Raw genomic sequence first — 22190 nt, forward strand, 5'->3', positions numbered from 1 at the left:
CGCCCGCCACCCCCCCCCCCCCCCCCGCCTCCAAACCTGTGAAATTGAGACCAAGATTCTACATACAGTACTGCTTTGCAACAGGAAGCTTTGTGAAAAAAAACTCAGTTAAATTTGGGTTGAGATTAAGGTCTTGTGGTCTCTTCAACAGTAAACAGCCGACAAAGTTGGGAAGGAAAATGAAATCTAAGTACTTTTGAGGTTTCTGGTATCGTTGTGATCTATGCATGTGTATGCATGTGATATAAATGAAGGTACATTGTGTAGCTAGCACTGTAGTTATGTTACTGGAATGGAATCCAGAGGCCTAGTCTAATTATCCAGAGGCTTGAATTCAGATCCGACTACAGCAGGTAGAGAATTTAATAATCAATTAATTAAATTAATTGTGACTAAAAAGCCAGATTGCTTCTTAACTGTCCTCTGATGTGGCCTTGCAAGGCACTCAGTTGTATTTTACCGCTGTGAAAAAGTATACAGTACAATAAAAGTGAACCACTTGGCATCAACCTCACAGTGGACATGACAAAGACACACCCAGCCTGCTCAATGCTTCCTCTGCACTCACATCTGGAGACTTATGCCAAAACCGGGCGAGCCGTCCCACATACCAGTCAAGCAACACCCGGACATAGCCATGTTCACATAATCATACCTTCTTAGTTAATGTATCAGACTCCTCCATCACAATTCCTGAGTCTGTCCTGCCCCATCAGAGGTGGCAGCACATGTTAGACAGCCAAGAGACAGAGTGGCCCTGGGACTTCTCAGCATTGAGTCTGGACCCATGAAGTTTAAATTGGGCAAGGAATCCTCCTGCTGGTTGCCACATACAACACATCCTTAGCTGATAAATGAGGGGACATCGGACCTAGGAGCAGGACATTCACTCTTTGACCCTGCTCCATCATGACAGTAACAATAATTCAAGAGGCATTAAGGTACTTTGGAATGCCCTGTGGTTGTCAAGGAACTATATATATGCAAGTTCCTTCCTTCTTTCTAATCGATTCTGGAACTGACACAAGCTTTCCTAGTTCAGCCATTTCCAATGCTCCTGTATCAAGTGATCTAAAAGTAACGTCATTTGTCTGACTGCCCTTCCGCTCATCTAGCCATTTCTGTATCAACCTGAGGTGCGGAAGGGAGACAAGAAAAACATGGACTGGTTTGGTCAAAAACACAAGATGAATGTAGTTGAATGAATCTGTAACAGAATTGAAACGTACACAAGAATACGACACAGAAATGATGCATTTAAAATGTGAGAACCAGCTTTATACAAATAAAAATCACAATTTCTCTTTATTGTACATCACAAAATATATAAAAAAATCTTCTCTTTTGCATTTATGGCCTGTATTTGTACAGTACTGCATTTTTCATTCTTAACGGAAACTTTCAACAGTTTTAATAAAATAAGCTAGCTTCTTTAACATGAGTGCAGCTGCCTCGTCCCAGATGTGTTGGTCATAAATAAATCAGTACAGTATTTTTAAAAATGCAAGTACTTGGCAACATTTCAAATCCTTTAAAAGAAATCAATCAGTCTTATTAGTTAACTAGTAATCCATGCCAAGATAAATTGCATAATTTCATGCAAGTGAATTCATATTACACTTTTTAAAAATCTAGATTTACAAACTATACTGTAAGATAAATTATATACACTGTAAGATGAACAAAGTTCTGGTTTCAGTACAAAGTTTGCTACCAACATGAATATTAATTCATATACTTTAAGAAAATCCAACTCCAAATTGTATTTCTTTAAATCAGAATTTAAGTCACAATACATCTCCTGACTATGAAATGAAATTGCTTATCGTCTCAAATAGTCTTCAAATGAAGTTACTGTGAAATGCCCCTACTCGCCACATTCCGGCGCCTGTTCGGGGAGGCTGGTACGGGAATTAAACCCGCGTTGCTGGCCTTGTTCTGCTTTACAAGCCAGCTGTTTAGTGTACTGTGCTAAACCAGCCTTTATAAAGAATATAGATTCTTTTACAGCACAGCTAATTTTGCCATTGTGTAATATGGACAGTTAAGTTTACATCTCTCCTGTTGGCTTCAATGGAAATATAAATAGCAAAAGAGATGTCTGAATATAGATGCCCGACTCAGGGAGGCTCTCGCGAGATTTACTATGCTCGGGATGCCTCGGAAGACCTAACGAGATCTCGCAAGGTGTTGTGATCTGAATCTTGACCTCACTGGATGGGATCCAGATTTGCATATTTAAGTGTGCAGTCAGCTTCACTTAAATATGTCTAAATCGGTTTATCCTAAGGCATGGGATTGACCGCCCATGAATTGAAGACCATGCCATGGTGCAGTTTAGCACAGGTTTCCACAAACGTGGACCAAGTGTAATGGCATTTGTTGGCGGGTGGTCAGACTCTGGGCTGGGTGGTACCCTGGCACCCTGATGCCACATGTGCACCCTGGTAGTGTCACCTTGGCTGGCAGGAGCACTGCCAGGGTAGCAGTACCAAGGTGCCCGGGTGCCAGGTTTCCCCTGCTGGGGATCAGGCCTGGGGGTGCCCTGCGCTTATGAGGTGGGATATGGGTGGCTCAAGGAACCCCATTTGGGACATTGGGGAGGGGGGCGGACGGAGACCCAGTGGGGAGCTGAGAGATTGGGCCTGCATTTAAAAATGGTAATTAAGGTAAGTGTGGCCTTGGTGGGGCATTCCTCGCAAAGGCCATGAACAAAAAACAAAATCCCGTTTTGGGAGAGAATAGCATGGTGTTTCTTGGAGTCGCAGGGCCGAGAGTAACCCTGTTATCAAACGGACCCAGCAGTTGATTTGTTATCATACATTTTGCACTGACATGCAGCCCTACGCAGTCCTTCATTTTTCAAATTGTCTGAAAATTGTAATTTGAAGGAATAAAAACAGATGCGTTCCACCGCCTTTTATAAAACTCATTCACGGGATGTAAGCGTTGCTTGCTGGAGCATTTATTGCCCATCCCTAATTGCCCTTGAACTGAGTGGCTAGGCCATTTCTGAGGACATTTCAGAGTCAACCACACTGCTGTGAGTCTGGAGTCACATGTAGGCCAGACCAGGTAAGGATGACAGATTTCCTTCCCTGAAAGGCATTAATGAACTGGATGGGTTTTTATGACAATGATCATCATTAGACGTAATTACAGATTTTTACTGAATTCAAATTTCATCATCGGCTGTGGTGGATTTCGAACCCGGGATCCCCAGAGCAATACTCTGGGTCTCTGGATTATTAGTGTAATGACAATGCTAGTATGCTAGTACTCCCCTGCAAGTTTCCCTATAGGTCTCTCACCATCCTGAACTATGTCGCTGTTCTTTCACTATCACTGGATCAAAATACTGGAACTCCTACCCTAACAACACTGTGGGTGTACCTGCACCACATGAACTGAAGCAGTTAAAGAAGGTGCTCACCATCAGCTTCTCAAGGGCAATTTAGGATGTGAGCCTAGCCAGCAACACCTACATCCAAGAACAAATAAAAAAACTCACAAAATTACCATTCTGATTTAGAATAAAAACCATTGTCTGTGAAAGTGCCTGCAATGCTATATTTGATATAAAATTCAGTTGGTGAAGCTGGGCTGGTTCTTAAAGAGAAGATTGAGAGGCGATTTGCTAGATGAAGGGCCTTCGGAAGAGTGGATGGAGAGAATCTGCTTCCTAGTGAGAGGATCAATGGACACCGATTTTAGGTGATTGGCGAAAGAAGAAATGGCAACATGAAGAGAGCCCTTTTTTTACACAGTGAGTGCCGAGGATCTGAAATGCATTAGAGTGTGATGGAGGCAGATTCAAGTGTGGCTTTCAAATGGATAAGCACCTGAAGAGAAAAGAATGCAGGGTCCCGGGGTAAGAGCTGTGGAGTGGGATCAGCTGAATTGCTCTTTCAGAGAGCTGGTATGGCTGAATGCCCTCCTGTGCTGTAGCCATGTGATGATTTGAGGTAACATTCCTCCTAACATAGGAGTAACAGTCAAATAATAATCTAGAAAATGCACTATACTGAAGAACGCTTTTATCTTGGTCATGCAATTCTCCAACTAAAACAAATACTGCTCCATTTGTCTCCATTGAAATTGCAAAGAGAGGAATTTAAGAAGAATGTGTTAAGTGCTCATCTCTTTGTATCTAATGATGTAATTTGAATAAAGCTTTATAACGGAGACCTTTTCAAATGGAGGTGGTACTAATTTCCCCAAGGAACGACAATATGTCATATTGAAATAACTGATGGAAAAGACAGGAGAAATTTACAACTTTTCTATTGATTCATCGAAAATGAATCCACTTTTAAAATGCCTAATTAAAATGAAATGATGCAGCAGAAGCTGAAAAAAGTGGATTAATTTGGAATTGAAGAATTAGAACTTCAGGAAATATCTGACTATTTTCAAGAAATTTAATTGGCACAAATGTTGTAGCAAATTAAAACAAGGACAATATAAGGGTATTGCAATTCGATTTTTCTTCAAACAGTCTTGAAATTTTGCAACAATTTCAAAAATAAAATCCTCTTATGATTGCCTATCTGTGACTATTACTGCTTCAAAATGATCCACGAGTGACTGGTCAAATTGTCATGAAAACTGTAATAGGGATGCATATTCTTGCAATGACAATTCTTCCAAAAAGCTACTAAGTGCAGTAATTTCTGACTAACCAGATAACATTTCAAACAAAGCATCTTCAGAGGCCCTTGTCTTGTTGAGAAAGCTTGCCTTGTGTTACTGATGTGAATGTTGCCCAGAGCAGCTGCCCGTGACAGTGCTATTGTCACTTCTAATGTTCCATTCAACAAAGATCAATGGCACAGTAACACACATAGATATTATCCCAACAGCTAGAAAAGCCAAAACCTGGAAGAGGTAAAAGACAAACGGTAAATTACTTCTTGTTCAGTAAAATAAGTGCTAGTTGGCATTTAAATCAACAGTGGCTGGCTTACCGGTGAGATGTGGCAACTGTCAATCATAGAATCCCTGCAATGCAGAAGGAAGCCATTCGGCCCGTCGAGTTTGCACCAACCCTCTGAAAGAGCACCCTACCTAGGCCCGCTCCCCTGCTCTATCCCCATAATCCCGTAACCCCACATAACCTGCAAATCCTTTTGGACACTAATGGACAATTTAGCATGGAGAGTCCACCTAACCTGTACAGCTTTGGACCAGAAAATGGAGCACCCAGAGGAAACCCACACAGACACGGGGAGAACGTGCAAACTCCACACAGTCAACCAAGGCTAGAATTGAACCCGAGGTCCCTGGCGCCGTGAGGCAGCAGTGCAAACCACTGTGCCACCGTGTTGCCTAATCTGATGGGATTTGATATATACTTAATAAAGTGAATACTGAGAGCAACAATTGTATCATCAGTAAGATGTGATAGGACAGCATTCAGCCATTTCAAAATACTTAAAGTGGGACATGTTTGGCCAAAAGAGCAATGGTTACTTACTCCTGAAAGCATGTTAAAAAGGCAAGAAGAATTCTAAACAATTAAAGTGCAGCATCTGTTCCGTTCTTTGTAAAAATAAGTATAGAAATGGTGCAGAAATCGATCACTTCTCTCTCCAAACTCTGGACCAAGTTGATAGCTCAGGACATGATCCAATATTATAACATGGGCTGGAACATCTATGCAGAGCTATATACAGCTCAGTCTGGATATCAAGGAGGCAGCAGGAGTTCTGCTGCTGGGACAGTTAACTGGGGACAAACTCACTCCAGCAGTCGGCATGACCTGGGGCTGAGTCTTGTTGGCAGCATCCAATTAAGTGGCTGCCATCTCACAAAGGATGGCCATCTGCCCCAAGAGCCAATCGGTCAATCAGTGGTCAGTACCTCATCATCACCACCAGGAATGATGACCACCACTAGGTCTGGACCAGGAGGAAAAGGAAGTCGCAATGATGGCCCTGTGGAGGTGTGGCGGGGGAGGAAGGGTTGGGGAGTTTTATGAGGGTGGGTGGCACTCTTTCTGCAGGAGTAACCATTGCTGTCGGGATGTGGGGGCCTCCGTGATCTGAAAAGTGTCCAAGAAATAAAGGCGCTCCCTTTCCCTGAGGCCTGCTGAAAGGTAGCTGGGAGGTTTCCACATGGCACAGGACCCCACAAGTGATGGTAAAAAGCTAGAGGAGGTGGGAAGAAACCCTTAATTGGCGAGTTAAATGGTTCATTTGTGCTTCGGCCAGGAGGGCCGCCTGCCACCTTTCCCGTTACTGGCTTGAAAGCATGGCGGTAGGAACTAGAGGCCGATGCCTCAGCCTTCCCACACTATCTTGCCATCTTTCTGCCTCCCAGCTGGTCCCCAAAGGCCCTTTGTTTATGCGCTCCTGCATATCTAGCAAGGTGTATGCATCAGATTACTGCTGTTATCTGCAAATGTGCTTCCCTCTGCTTCAGAACAAGATGGTTGCACACGGAGGTACGCAAAGTAGGAAGGTGCAAGGAGAAGCAAACATTTGATATGAAGATACATTAATTCCCAAAACAAATCTAGATAGTAACTTTCACATCCAGAAGTTATAAAATTGATGAATGAAACACCAAATGTTCTTACCCCTATCTTTTGCAGGCGACTCGGAGACTTGGCAAGTTTTAAATATAACGAAGCAGGAAGAATGAAGATCAGCATGTTAGCAGAAGTGGAACCTGTACCAAAGAATAAAATATACATTTGAAACTGATATCAAACATGGAGCAATGCAAATTAAATGAAGTTATTGAAAACAATATTGTAATTCGGCTTGTACTGAAATAATATTCAAACTTACCAATGACAGCAAATAAATCCATTATCGATGGAATGAATATTACCAAAAGGTCACTAGCAGCTAGAAGAATGACTGTAATTAAAATGTGGCGGAGCCAGCTGAACTTTCCCTTAAACAGCAACAAGACAATTGAAGAGCGGACCTGTGCAAATAAAAATGACAAAATTTGTACTTGGCAAATTCCACTGATAATCACTATCACAGCCAAACACCTTCATATTAGCTAGCTTCCCACATGTTACAAATTTTCACATCATTTTCATTATGAATAGTTTAGCCAAATATATATGATAAATTTATAAATATGCACACACATGGAAACAAAAATCAGAAAGCTGTACACTTGCAATGTGATGTTTCACAAAGCAGAAGTTCTCAAGAATAGGTTCTTAGGGCGGCATGTGGCACAGTGGTTAGCACTGGGACTGCGGCGCTGAGCACCTGCTTTCGAATCCCTACCCTGGGTCACTGTACGTGTGGTGTTTGTACATTCTCCCCATGTCTGCGTGGGTTTCACCCCCACAACCCAAAGATGTGCTGGTTAGGTGGATTGGCCATGCTAAATTGTCCCTTAATTGGAAAAGAAAAATAATTAGCTACTCTAAATTTATTTTTTAAAAAAGAATAGGTTCTTAGCCAGAAATATAAAAGGGCTCCCTCAGAAGCTCATAGGCAGAAAAGTTATCCATTAGCTGAAAAAAGAGGGCCTCATTGGAATGTGCCGTCTAACATAAATCCTTCTCTAGCCAAAATAGCCTAGGCTTGTTGGCTTCTCCATAACAGTCATGAGTATCACTTTCTAATCACTCATAGCAATTATTATGCAATTAAGGAAAGTCACTCACTAAGCTCTGCATTCTGCGAAATAAAACTTTTCAATTCAGTTAGATATGTCAAATCGTTCACCCAATAATATAAATAAGATAAATTTGTAAGTTGCATATAAAGAAAAAGCAGCATGTTATCACACCAGCTCTAACAGATCTCACTAACATATCTCAAAAATTACATATGCCCTAGGTAAAAGCGCATTGAGATACCTAACCAAGAGGTTAAGTAGCAGACAAAATTTATTAATCATACTCTGAGGCCGATTTCCTTCATAAAACTATATGCTTAGATTAGAAAACAAATTAATTCATTACGTCACCAATCAATAATACCTGAGTAAATGTATAAGCTAGAAAATCAAGATAGAGGTAATTAAGAGGTAGGCTCTTAATTAAGGGTACAAATATTATCTAAACACAATTAACATTAAATGTGTATGAACACTGTAATATTATATTCCATGGAACGCAAGTATGGCAATAATAAATGATTGCATAAAACGCAACAAGTCAGGCAAATGTTGGTAACTTCATCTATACAGCAGAAAGCTGAGTGTCATTGTTATTTCCTGGTCAGGCATATGAACTGCTAACTTCTAACCTATGCTATTCCTGACTCCTAAGGAGGTGCAAGTGGGGCATGGCCTGATTTTCCCATAAACTGTCCTCTCTTCTGAGGGGTGGCCCTTCCCTTACCATGAGGCAGGATTTTCACAGTCTTCTTTTTAAAATGGTGGGCTGGACCCAATTCTGGGATTCCTACTCCTTTCCTGGCGACCTCCAATTTCCACCAGCACAGGTGAGGGTGTGGGTACTGAGCTCGCACTCTACAGTCCAGATCTGGATGGCTCCAGGTGGGGATAGGCATCTCCGTGTCCTTCGCAATTTCTGCGGAGTCGGGCTAGTTTTTCAAGGACTTGTGTTTCACTTCCCTTCAAAGTTTCCCTAAATCATAGTCTGGATGAAGGAAACTTTTGAAAGGTTGAGTGCAAAAAGTCTCACCCGTGCCAAACTGTGCTCTACACCCACCTTCAATGGCCTGTCACATTCTCCATGCCAGACTAAACATCCATTAGTCAGCTGCACACAAGGGAAACCATTTGCTTCATTGGGAGCTTTTTATCTTAAATCTATTTTGTCAATTGTTCAATGGTTCCTTACACAGGATAAAGAAGTGTTAAATGCTTGTAGTTTCTGATATTGGTACTTTAACTGTCTGGTTGACTGACACTTTTATACGGTTGCAGTAACAGCAATTCCTTTGAGGATAGTTATGAATGAATGGCTGCTTTCTAAGCTTTAACACATGCCATTGCTACTATAGGCTTAATTGATTCTTTACAGAGTGGATACTAGTTGAAGGAGCATGGAAGTACTTGGCATAATACTGGTATATTGGTATGAAGGGCCATTGTGGCGTGTAGAGAAGCATGAGTTGGTATGAGGAATGGGTCAGGGGGATGCAAAGGGTGAGAGCTAGAGGACCTAACATTGAATATATCAACTGGGACAAAGTCCCAGAGAACCTAGGTGGACCTTTTAAGCAGCCAGCCTAGGCACTCGGCAATCCTTGTGGCTGCCTCCAAACTGTTCCTGGGGCTGCAGGCCAGACTCAAGTGTGCTGTGAGAATGCAAGGGGTAATCAATCTGAGGAACATGTGTGTTCTCTTCATTTTTTAAACAAATCTGCAAAACAAAGTTGATCAACTGATCCAAACTTAACCAGTAATACTCACGGTAAACAGAAGGACTGGCACAGTCAGGACTACTGCTGTTACTACAGCCAAGCGAAGGATGAAAATAACTATGTCACTAGAGTGAGCGTAAGACAGAAGCAACTCTTCATTAACACTGTCTGTATGAAGAAAGAAAAAAAAAATAACTCGGAGTTCAGGTTTATTTTGCTGTTAGTAGCTTGCATTCCAATTTACAATTTTTTGAAACATAATTATGGGCGCGCTTCAAACAATCGGGAATATAGTCACATAGCAAGCGGGTTTAGTCGCGTGCTTCCTGGCGCACTCGTGTTGTATAAGGGGCCTCAGTGGGTAACAGGCAGCCGAGGTCGACACAGCCCCGTTTAATACACCGAGGAGCTCCGTTCACTGGAACTCCTCAGTGTTGCAGGAGATCGGGACGCCATTTTTAAATGACGTCCTGATCTCCGAGGCGCCCAAAGCTATCCCCCCCACCTCCCAGCCTGAACGCACTGTGGGAGTGTTGCAGCATCCCCCCTGAACACCGATGGAGGGCACCCCAGCCCGATCGTACATGTGCAAAAAATGCCAGTTTGATACCTTGGCTGTGCGAGACTGGCACCCTGGCAATGTCACCTGGGATCTTGGCAGTACCAGGCTGGCACTGTCAGGGTCCCAGGTGGCACCAGCAACCCAGGGAACCACCCTGCTGAAAGGGCAAGCAGCTGGAGGCCTCGGATCCCCTGGGAGACCTCCACGAGTGCCGTTCTGATTGGTCCCCGTTTGACGGGACCAGTGCTAATCGGTGCATGCCCGAGGTCTACAAGGCAAAGAGGATGAATCCCAATGTCTCGGTTACCACAGGAATCTGTACATTAAAGTGAAACTAGCTGTCTCACTTTAATATGCAGATTTACAAAAAGTAAATCTGCCCACAACGGGTGGGTTTTACATCCTAACATCTCATGAGATTGCGAGCTGGGTAGATCCTACGAGCAGGATCTCCTTCATCCTTCGGCTTCTATCGTCCAAGCTGCGCCGAGCTGCTTTTCAGGTGCAGTATGGCCAATGGATCGCGTCCTATTGTTAATGCCGTTACTTAAATTAATTACAGATTTCTCACCTCCCAGTTTTAATTAAATAGCACGGGTGGGAATCTCCGTCCCACCACACCCGTTTTCTGGTGAGGCGCACCCCGGCTGGCAGTGGGACTCCGCCAGACGGCCAATGGGGTTTCCCATTGTAGGCAGCCCCTGGCCGTCGGGAAATATCCAGGTGTGGGTGTGCTGCCTGTGCAATGAAAAATCCTGCCTGCGGAGAATCCAGTCCCACATATCCATTATTATAAAAATCTAAGAATGGAAAATATTGTTTTGCTTATATAACAGGATCAGCTCTTAAAGAAGTCACTCGAAAGAGTGAAATGTCATAAGTCTAACTACTTTTTCTCGCATTTAAGGTAAATTAATGTTTTCTAACTAGTTTCATCTGAACAACATTTTTCAGTTGCAATCCCATTATCCTACAAGAAGCTAGTCCCTGGGCGGGATTCTCAGTCCCGCCACGCCCGTTTTCTGGGGCAGCTTGCCCCCACTGCCAGTGGGCTCCTCCGTCCCAGCCGCTGGCCCATGGGGATTCCCATTGTGGACATCCCCACGCCTTCAAGAAATCCATGGGCGTAAATGCGCTGACGGCGAAGTGGAGGATTCCGCCAACGGAGAAACCCTTCCCCTGTATAACCTCTTAACTCTCTTACATTGATGCTGCACAAAAGAAAACATAAAGAAAATTGTATCTAAACTCTGACAACCAATCTAGTGCTGACATTCTCCAGCTATTCCCGCTGATGGGATGTTCCAGTCCCACGGGTTCCCTGGTGGCCGAGGGCGCAAAGAACAGAAAATCCATTGCAGCAGTTGGATCATGAGATTCCGTCACTGGCCAAGGGGCGGATGGGGGGGGGGGGGGGAGATTCCATACCGGTCTCCTTTGTGGTGTTAGTTTCAGAAAAATTGGGCACGACGCTCCAGAAAAATATATAAGTGTGGTAGCGACTGGGAATTGCCGCCAAGCTCACCGGTGCTCGGCCCAGCAAGGCCGGCAATGCAATTCAACGTTAACTGGTCCACTTAATGAAGCCTCATAGGCTTCGCACCGCAAATGGAGGCTCAGCAGCTGATTCGCCGGGACCGCGCTCGCCAGCCCCCCGCTAACCAGGTCGAGAAGCACTTGCTTAGCCAACCCCAGCCAGCTCGCAATAATAGTGCTCAGGAGATGAGCCCCAAGATTCGTGAACACTGAAGTAAAGGAGGGGTCCAGGGACAGATAAATGGGAGGGTTGGTACATGAGCACACATTGTTAAAGAAGGCAACTAGGCAGGTTGAGAAACTGCGATGAGAACATGGACTTTATAAATAAACGGATAGAGTACAAAAGCAAGGAGGTTATGACGAACCGTTAGAAAACACTACTCCGGCCTCAGCTGAAATACGGAGTTCAATTTTCGGCATTTGACTTTACAAAGGACGTGAAGGTTTTGGATGTGGTGCACAAACGTTCGCCACAAATGGTTTTAGGGAAGGGGAACTTCAGGTGTACAGACAGTTTGGAGATGGTAGGTTGTTTTCCTTGTTGAGAACGTTGAGAGGAGAGTTGATAGAGTGTTCAAAAGCATGAGGGATCTACAGAGAAGGAGAAACTGTTTCCTTTGGAAAGATCTAGATCCAGAGGCTAGGGTGGTTTCTGAGGGTCAATGGTGGTGTGAGACAAGCCTAGCAAGGTGGTTAGGATGTGGAATGCACTGCCTGAGAGTGTGATGAAGGTAGCTTCAAGCATGGCTTTCAAAAGCGTTAACACTTCAAGAGAGAACAAATGCAGGGCTATAAGGAAGGAACAGGGGAGTGTGACGAGCTATGTTGCCCTTGCAGAGAGTCAGCATGGACTTGAAAGGAATAAATAGCCTCCTTTTGCATTGTAACTATTTTATGATTCCAGGAGTGAATTTTACAGGAGGGACCACTGGCATTGACCAGAAATGGGGCTGCCCTGCACACGGAAGATGGCTTTGATTATTTACGAATGGGACTTCCGACCTTCAAGGACACAAACTCCCTCCCCAAAAAGCTGTTCGCCAACATCAGGATCGAGTAGTCACTGCTGGAACCGCAGCCACTCCATGGAAACAAAGTGCAATGGACCCTGGAACTCAGATAAGTCCAAGATGGCACCGGAGCGAGGCGACTTCTTGAAAGCTGTGCCCAGCATACCCTCTAATTCTAACTTTTACTCTCGTTCTATGCTTCTAAAACTTCATTCGAACTCTTTTAAACTCTCTATTAAGTTGATCTTTTCTCTACACCTTGCTATAACTGTAACATTATATTCTGCAGTCTCTTCTTCCTTCCCTATGTATGGTATGCATTGTTTGTACAGACCCCAGTATGAGGCAGGTAGGGATGAGGTGGGTTGGTCCGCTTTTATAACTCGGGGATGGGATAAAGGGATGGGTATTATCTTGGGGGAAATATACCTGATGGGTATAGGGGACCTTCTGAAGGTGTTATTCCCCCTTCCTGTTCACCAGCAGCTCATGCAGTGAAAGTTGCCAGTCTGCTTGCCATTCACCCGCTTTCCCCAGCTGCACAGAAAATTGCAGCGGAGATGGATTGGGGCTCTTATGTGGCAATTAATTATCCACTTAAGAGCCACAGTAGGCCTTAAAGGTGGGCAGGTTACCTGGCACCTTTCCCGCTCCCGGTAATATGGTGGATAGGTTGGGGGTGGGTGGGAAGGTGGTGGGTTGACAACCCACTTTATTTCATGTGCTCCTCTCATCTTCAAATAGGTTAGCGTTGGGAGCAGAGGTGGGAAGGCAGGGATGGGGGGGGATGTAAAATTCACACCTAAAATTTTGAATCTGGGAAGAAAATGATTAAATATTTCTCATACCATTGAAGGTCAGATATCCAAAGAGTGCTGTGAACAGGTACATGATTACCATTGCGAAGAAGGATATAGTTGAAACATACTCCATTTTTCTACATGTGTGACTGAAAAACAAAGATTATTCCATTTACGATCAAGTTCACTAGAGTTGCAAGTATGTCTTAAATATAGAGCACACAAAGCTACAGAATAATGCTGGAAAATGGGATCACAAGAGACAGGTGCTTGATGGTTGGCACAGACACGATGGGCTGAATGGCTCCTTCTGTGCTCTACAGCTCTATAACTCTATCTATGACTGTATGTTTAGTTGAGTGTACTTACTTGTTAAGCTCACGGTAGATGGGCAGTACTGATGGATGGCACACAAAAGCAAACGCTATGGTGGGTAAAGCATAGACTGTCTAGAAAATAAAACAACAGCTCAGATGCAAGCTTGACTACCAAGGAAAAATCAACAGCAAACTAAGCTACAACATGACGCACACCACACAGAAAATATGATAGTGTTAAATTTTACATTTTTTCTAATTAATTTACAATACATTCAGTGACATAGGTATTGAAGGAATTGTGAATGGCGGCACGGGCAGGGAGAACGCTCCAATTCTGAGCAGGGTTGCTGGGTGAATGCTGTGACATTTCCCCAAGAGGCAGAGAGGTCAGATGGGGGAAATGGCTGCTGGCTATCTCAGCGGGTGCCCAATGAAGACATTGGGTGGAATTTTGCACTCTATGCACAGAGTAGTGGCTGTGGCGAGAAAACCCGGCGTGTAGCTTTAGCTGTGTAGCCAAGTTTTCTCTCCAAATCTTCTGACACTCTTTGCATAGAAATTCTGGGGTGGGGGGTGGTTTTCATGCTGGCAGAAGGGCGCCTGTTAGTACCGGCAATGCGTCCCAATCTGCATTGAAACAAAACTCCCCCCACGACAATGAGGAACCCCTTATTAATTTTGGGTAAAAGTGGATAATGTTACATGCGCCCTCCCATCATTAGAAATCAGCGAGTGGAATAGAATGAACAGCAGAACACAGTTCAGGTGCTAACATTGCTGACCGTCTATTCATTCCCAATTCAGGCGTCAACATTGCTCATTGGTTCCCTGACACACTACAGGAATATATATTAGATCTATGGATGGATGGTGTCCAAATTTTCAGACATAATTAAAGTAACACAGTAATCAATTCTGAAAATGACAGGAAGCTGCAAGGGGATGCTGGTAAGATGGTGGAATTTGCAAATAAAGGTTGCAGATGGAATTTAATTCCAGTGAATATGGGGAAGTTATATTTTGTTTAAAAGTGACTCACTATTCCTTCAACAAATTTTGGACAGGTGACGTTGAAGAGCAGAAGGGTATGGATAGTCAGGCTCACAAGACATTCGAATCATCATCTTAAAGTGGTTAAGGCGATTTAAAAATAACAAATGGAATACTCGGTTTTATGACTTTAATGATCAAGGAAACCAGCGGTAGGAAGAATTTTTATTTATTTATTTTTTAAAATTTAGTGTACCCAATTAATTTTTTCCAATGAAGGGGCAATTTAGCATGGCTACGCCACCTAACCTGCACATCTTTGGGATGTGGGGGCGAAACCCACGCAAACAAGGGGAGAACGTGCAAACTCCACACGGACAGTGACCCAGAGCTGGGATCGAACCTGGACCTCAGCTCCGTGGGGCTACAGGGCTAACCCACTGAGCCACCGTGCTGCCTAGTGGTAGGAAGAATAATGATTTATTTTTACTTTAACACAAAGTGTGCCCACGGCGGTAACAATATACAATCACAGTACCAATTGCGACAACCAGCCGACCAGTCCCTGCTCCGGCTGGCTTTTATGCTCAGTTTTACGAGCCCAGTTAAGCTCATACGCCACAAGCCCTACAAAGAGATCAATAATGGTTTCCTCGTGGGCCTTGTCAGGGTTATGACAATGACAAGAGGTCTACAATAAAAGGTTGAGGCATTATGGTAAATCAACATCAAATCTTATTAGGTTCACAGTTGGGTTTTAATTTATTGAAGTGACAGGGAAAACCAGGGGAATCCCCTGACTTTGTCATTCAGGGGAACCCAGGCTACATTTTCGGCCCACCTGGCAACTAATTAGTTCTTGTTTGGGTTCTTTACAAGGTGGGTGGCCATTCCCCAAGAGCTGCTGGCCTTTTGGAGATACTGTAAAAGTGGCCATTGCTGTACTGCACCCAGCTGAGAGGACGCAGTAATGGAACTGCCCTCAGGTTTGGGCCCTCCATGGGTTGCAGTATCTCCAGTTAGCTTGTCCCATCCACAAGCCACCAGGTAGGTCACTAGGTTTCATCTGACAGTCTCCCCAAGCAACAGAGAACCCACTCGCTGTTGGCAAAATGCTGCGGTAATGGGAAGAGGTACTTAATTGGCTATTTACGTGGATCAATTGGCCAGTGGTTGGTGGGCCTAGGATACAGAGACATAGATGTAAGATTAAGGGCGGATTCTCCGACCCCCTGCCGGGTTGGAGAATCGCCGGGGGCAGGCGTGAACCCCGCCTCCGCCGGCTGCCAAATTCTCCGGCACCGGAGAATCGGCGGGGGTGGGAATCGCACTGCGCTGGTCGGCGGGATTCGGCGGGACCCCCCCCCCCGGGCGATTCACCGGCTCGTGATGGGCCGAAGTCCCGCTGGTTCTATGCAGGTCCCACTGGCGTAAATTGGACTAGGTCCCTCATCGACGGGACCTTGCGGCGCGGGCTGGCTCCAGGGTCCTGCGGGGGGGGGGGGGGGGGGGGGGGGGGGGGGGGGGAGTGGGGTGATCTGGCCCCAGGGGTGCCCCCACGGAGGCCTGGTCCGCAATCGGGGCCCACCGATCCGCAAGTGGGCCTGTGCCGTGGGGGCACTCTTTTCCTATGCGCCCGCCATGTCAGCCTCCGATGGCCATTGTGTAGGTGAACCCCCCCCTCCCACGCATGCGCGGGGATGACGTGAGCAGCCGCTGACCCTCCCATGGATGCACGGACCAGTGCCGGCCGGCACAGTCCCTTCGGCCCCGGCTTGCGCAGCGCCAAAGGCCTTCCACGCCAGCCAGGGGGGTGCCAACCACTCCAGGGCGGGCCTAGCCCCCTAAAGGTGAGGAGGATTCCGCAACTTTGGTGCGGACCGATGCCAGAGTGGTTCACGCCACTCCGTCCCGCTGAGACCCTCAGCCCCGCCGTGTATGGGTGAATCCCGCCCTAAGTGTCTGAGATTTAGCACAGCAGGAGAAACACAAAGGGCTGAGATGTTATGCCACATTATATATGTTCCCTCATGCCACATATAGGGTGGGATTCTCCCGTACCCGGCGGGATGGAGTGGCATGTACCACTCTGGCGTCGGGCCGCTCCAAAGGTGCGGAGAGGGGCTAGGCCGGCAGCAGAGTGGTTTGCGACCCGCCGGCCGGCGTGGAAGACCTTTGGCGCCACACCATCCGGGGCCAAAGGGACTCCTCTGGCCGGCGCGGGTCCGCTCATGCGTGGGAGCAACAGCACCTGCTGACGTCATCCTCGCGCATGCGCGTGGGGGGGGGTTTCGTGGAGGACCACACGGCCGGTGCGTAGGAAAAGAGTGCCCCCACGGCACAGGCCCGCCCGCGGATCGGTGGGCCCCGACCGCAGGCCAGGCCACCGTGGAGCACCCCGATACCCCCCTCAAGGACCCCGCCCGCACCGCCAGGTCCCGGCGGTAAGGAACCTAGCCTAATTTACACCGGCGGGACTGGCAAAGAACGGGCGGGACTTCGGGCCATCGCAGGTCAGAGAATCGCCGGGGGGGGGGGGGGGGGCGCTGCAAGTGGCCGCCGAACGGTGTGGCGCCATTCCCGCTCCTGCCCATTATTCTTGCTCCTAGACCTTTCCCAGAACTAGTCTTGAGCTAATGTCCATAGGGCACAATGGATGTTAGATATCAATGTCCCCTATCAATATTTTATGTTGCGTGTGTCCTTTTTGTTTGCACATGGAGTATTTTTAATAACTTTAAATAGCTGCACACACACGGTACTTTAACGTGGACAACCTGTGAGCAGCTTGTATGGTACCTTCCAGGACTGCCGCACAGCCATGTAGATGCACAACTCACAAGGAACACTCATTCATTTTGTCGTCATGTGTAGAGTTAACTTTTCCAATCACATGAATTAAAATTAAGATCTCCTGACCCATTAATTGCAATGGAAATATGTAATCTTAGTATTGGGACGAATGTCTGATGAAATGCATTAGCACTTTAATAAAACCATTTGGCATACATTCATATTTGAACATTAATAATGACACAAAAAGTTTGGTACCTTATCATTCAAGACAAAAAGCTTTGGTGTGGACATGGTTGTACAAGAAATGTTTGAAAAATTAGTCGATGCCAAAGGACATTGTGCGTATTTATAGATGACCTGAAATCAAGATAAACAATCACTGCTTTTTATGTTTCTCTCGCCAATCATTTATAGACAATATCGTCTGAATAAACTTAACACCTGGTATTAACCTTAATATCTATTCGATGAATTCCAAAAGACATGAGCATAATGTTGGGGCATAGTCTTATAACAATGTAAGGGAAGCAAAATATCACCGATGTTAAAAATCTGAAATAAGATGAGAATGTACTGGTTCTGAAGAAGTCATTTTTGACTTGAATCTGTTTTGTCTCCTCACTGATGTTGCCAAACTCATTGGGCGCAATGCTCACAAATGGGAACAAAGTCACCTAGCGAACGCGTGTAGCCACGTGTTTCCCAGCTCTCAGAGTGCCGTGAAACACATGGCTATCCAACGTGATTCACGTTGAATAAGGGGCCTGAACGGGGAGTGCGCAGCTGAGGCCACACATAGCCCCGTGGGGAGCTCCACCCGCCAGAACTCCCCAATGTAGCGAGAGATCAGGACGCCATTTTCAAATGATGTCCCAAACTCCGAAGCCCCCAAAACAATCCCCGACCTCCCCAGCCCAAACGCAATATGGGAGAGTCCCAGGCGTCTCCCTCCCCCATCCCCACCTATCCTCCCAACCACCCATGCGGGCAACCCTGGCCCAATCACACGCACGCAAAAAATGCCAGCTTAGCAGTGCCAACATGGCAGTGCCAACCTGGCAGTGTACATGACAGCTGCTAGTGCCACCTGGACAGTGCCAGGCTGCACTCAGGAAGCACTGCCAAAGTGGCATTGTTTGCTACCTGGGTGCCAGGCTGGCCCTACCAGGTTGACACCAGCAGTGCCAGGGCACCACCCTGCCCAAAGGGTATGCAACTAGGGTCCCTGTTTGTGGGGACCAATGCTGAATAGCACTCGCTCAAGGTCTCTGAGGCAAAGGGGTTGAATCCCAAAGTTTCAGGTACCTTGGGAATATGCACAGTAGAGTAAGGCTAGCTGCCTTGCTTTAAAATGCAGATTTGCGAATAAGTGATCTAGCTCATTGTGGGCAGGATTCACATCGCAACATCTCGTAAGATTGCATTATCTTGCGAGACATTGCGAGCCGAGTAGATCCCGGGGGTGGCGTCTCCCGGCTTTCAACGGCCATGCTGCGCCGCGGCGAGATGCTTTTCGGGCAGAGCATAGCCATTGGGTCATGTCCTTAGAAAATTTTGTTTTTATTTATAACAATATACTTGGTTTAGCGGAATGGCATGCAATTAATACTTACTACAATCAGGAAGAAAATCATGCAGGCAAGTGAAAATCCGCTGGTGTAACCAAGGTACCCTGTGAAGTAGAATAAGAAACAGTCACTTTGAATATTGGTGCAATATATAACAGTGGAGATGGGAATGGGAGGGGAGGGGACTGAACAGGATGTTTCACCTTTTGCCTTCTCATCATAAAGGATTTTTTTCATGAACAAAATAAATATAGTAATGTTTACAATGCCTTTGGAAGTCTCGGAAACTTCAAGAAATTTCAAAAATTAATTGATACTTCTCTATGTTATGGCTTTACAAAGCACAACGCCTGTATATTGCAATATATTAACTTGTTGATCTACCAAACCAATTCATCTCCTCCACGTTTGATGCCTTTGTCACCCAGTAAAACATTTATTCCCACACATTGTCCATTTCACTGGTATGGCCTCCATCTTCAATCCCTCAAGTCTAAAGGGTACAAATTTGAGCAGATTTGGTGCATAATTGGTTCAGCCATCCATCAGCAAGTCTGGGCAGACTATGTGAAAAAGATTCTATCAACCAAAGTAGAAAAGGAATAGAATATAGAACATTGCAGCGCAGTACAGGCCCTTCTGCCCTTGATGTTGCGCCGACCTGTGAAACCACTCTAAAGCCCATCTACACTATTCCCTTATCATCCATATGTTCATCCAATGACCATTTAAATGCCCTTAATGTTGGCAAGTCCACTACTGTTGCAGGCAGGGCATTCCACGCCCTTACTACTCTCTGAGTAAAGAACCTACCTGACATCTGTCCTATATCTATCTCCCCTCAATTTAAAGCTATGTCCCCTCGTGCTAGACATCACCATCCAAGGAAAAAGGCTCTCACTATCCACCCTATCTAATCCTCTGATCATCTTGTATGCCTCAATTAAGTCACCTCTTAACCTTCTTCTCTCTAACGAAAACAGCCTTAAGTCCCTCAGCCTTTCCTCATAAGATCTTCCCTCCATACCAGGCAACATCCTGGTAAATCTCCTCTGCACCCTTTCCAATGCTTCCACATCCTTCCGATAATGTGGCGACTAGAACTGCAGGCAATACTCCAAATGCGGCCGCACCAGAGTTTTGTACAGCTGCAACATGACCTCATGGCTCCGAAACTCAATCCCTCTACCAATAAAAGCTAACACACCGTAAGCCTTCTTAACAACCCTATCAACCTGGGTGGCAACTTTCAGGGATCTATGTCCATGGACACCGAGATCTCTCTGCTCATCCACACTACCAAGTATCTTACCATTAGCCCAGTACTCTGTCTTCCTGTTACTCCTTCCAAAATGAATCACCTCACACTTTTCTGCATTAAACTCCATTTGCCACCTCTCAGCCCAGCTCTGCAGCTTATCTACGTCCCTCTGCAACCTGCAACATCCTTCCGCACTGTCCACAACTCCACCCATTTTAGTGTCATCTGCAAATGACAAACAGCAGTGGCCCCAAAACAAATCCTTGTGGTACACCACTAGTAACTGAACTCCAGGCTGAACATTTATCATCAACCACCACCACTTACAGCGAGCCAATTTCTGATCCACACTGCTAAATCACCCTGAATCCCATGCCTCCGTATTTTCTGCAATAGCCTACCATGGGGAACCTTATCAAACGCTTTACTAAAATCTATATACACCACACCAACTGCTTTACCCTCGTCCACCTGTTTGGCCACCTTCTCAAAGAACTCAATAAGGTTTGTGAGGCACGACCTACCCTTAACAAAACCGTGTTGACTATCCCTAATCAAATTAGTCCTTTCTAGACAATTATAAATCCTATCTCTTATAAACCTTTCCAAGACTTTGCCCACAACAGAAGTAAGGCTCACTGGTCTATAGTTACTGGGGTTGTCTCTACTCCCCTTCTTGAACAAGGGGACAACATTTGCTATCCTCCAGTCTTCTGGCACTATCCTGTAGACAATGACGACATAAAGATCAAAGCCAAAGGCTCAGCAATCTCTTCCCTAGCTTCCCAGAGAATCCTAGGATAAATCCCATCCGCCCCAGGGGACGTATCTATTTTCACACTTTCCAGAATTGCTAACACCTCCTCCTTATGAACCTCAACCTTCTAGTCTAGTAGCCTGTATCTCAGTATTCTCCTCGACAACATCGTCTTTTTCCTGCATGAATACTGACAAAAAATATTCATTTAGCACCTCTCCTATCTCCTCGGACTCTACGCACAACTTCCCACTACTGTCCTTGACTGGCCCTACTCTTATCCAAGTCATTCTTTTATTCCTGACATACCTATAGAAAGCTTTAGGGTTATCCTTGATCCTACCTGCCAAAGACTTCTCATGTCGCCTCCTGGCTCTTCTTAGCTCTCTCTTTAGGTCCTTCCTAGCTAGCTTGTAACTCTCGAGTGCCCTAACTGAACCTTCACGTCTCATCTTTACATAAGCCTCCTTCTTCCTCTTGACAAGTGATTCAACTACTTTAGTAAACCACGGTTCCCTCGCTCGACCACTTCCTCCCTGCCTGACAGGTATATACTTATCAAGTACACACAGTAGCTGTTCCTTGAACGAGCTCCATATTTCAATTGTTCTCATCCCCTGCAGTTTCCTTCCCCATCCTATGCATCCTAAGTCTTGCCTCGCATCATAATTGCCTTTGCCCCAACTATAACTCTTGCCCTGCAGTATAAACCTATTCCTTTTGCCATCGCGAAAGTAAACGTAATTGTATTCTGGTCACTATCACCAAAGTGCTCACCTACCTCCAAATCTAGCACCTGCCCTGGTTCATTACCCAGTACCAAATCCAATGTGGCCTCTTGTTGGCCTATCTACATACTGTGTCAGGAAACACTCCTGCACACATTGGACAAAAATGGACCCATCTAAAGTACTCGATCTATAGCGGTTCCAGTCAATATTTGGAAAGTTAAAGTCCCCATAACAACTACCCTGTTACTTTCGCTCCTATCCAGAATCATCTTTGCAATCCTTTCCTCTACATCTCTGGAACTTTTCAGAGGCCTATAGAAAACTCCCAACAGGGTGACCTCTTCTTTCCTGTTTCTAACCTCAGCCCATACTACCTCAGTAGACGAGTCCTCATCAAACGTCCTTACTGCCACCGTAATACTGTCCTTGATTAACAATGCCACCCCTCTCCCTCTTTTACCACCTTCCCGAGCTTACTGAAATACCTAAACCCCGGAACCTGCAACAACCATTCCTGTCCCTGCTCTAGCCATGTCTCCGAAATG

General features: G+C 45.6%; 1 protein-coding gene across 1 annotated transcript in view; it reads right to left on the reverse strand.

The window, feature by feature from the left end:
• Positions 1-1252: 1252 nt before the first annotated feature.
• LOC119955075 (sodium-coupled neutral amino acid transporter 4-like) overlaps positions 1253-22190 on the reverse strand; it is a 62498-nt gene continuing 41560 nt past the window's right edge. The window contains exons 9-16 of the mRNA XM_038780926.1: positions 18942-19000; positions 17584-17685; positions 13592-13671; positions 13271-13371; positions 9361-9479; positions 6795-6936; positions 6581-6672; positions 1253-4878 (exon numbers count right to left, since the gene is read on the reverse strand). Of these exons, the coding sequence (XP_038636854.1) occupies positions 4747-4878; positions 6581-6672; positions 6795-6936; positions 9361-9479; positions 13271-13371; positions 13592-13671; positions 17584-17685; positions 18942-19000 (827 nt within the window). The 3' untranslated portion in view covers positions 1253-4746. The remainder of the gene's footprint in view (positions 4879-6580; positions 6673-6794; positions 6937-9360; positions 9480-13270; positions 13372-13591; positions 13672-17583; positions 17686-18941; positions 19001-22190) is intronic.

Source organism: Scyliorhinus canicula, chromosome 20 (assembly GCF_902713615.1).
Source record: "Scyliorhinus canicula chromosome 20, sScyCan1.1, whole genome shotgun sequence".
In the NCBI taxonomy this organism is placed as follows: domain Eukaryota; kingdom Metazoa; phylum Chordata; class Chondrichthyes; order Carcharhiniformes; family Scyliorhinidae; genus Scyliorhinus; species Scyliorhinus canicula.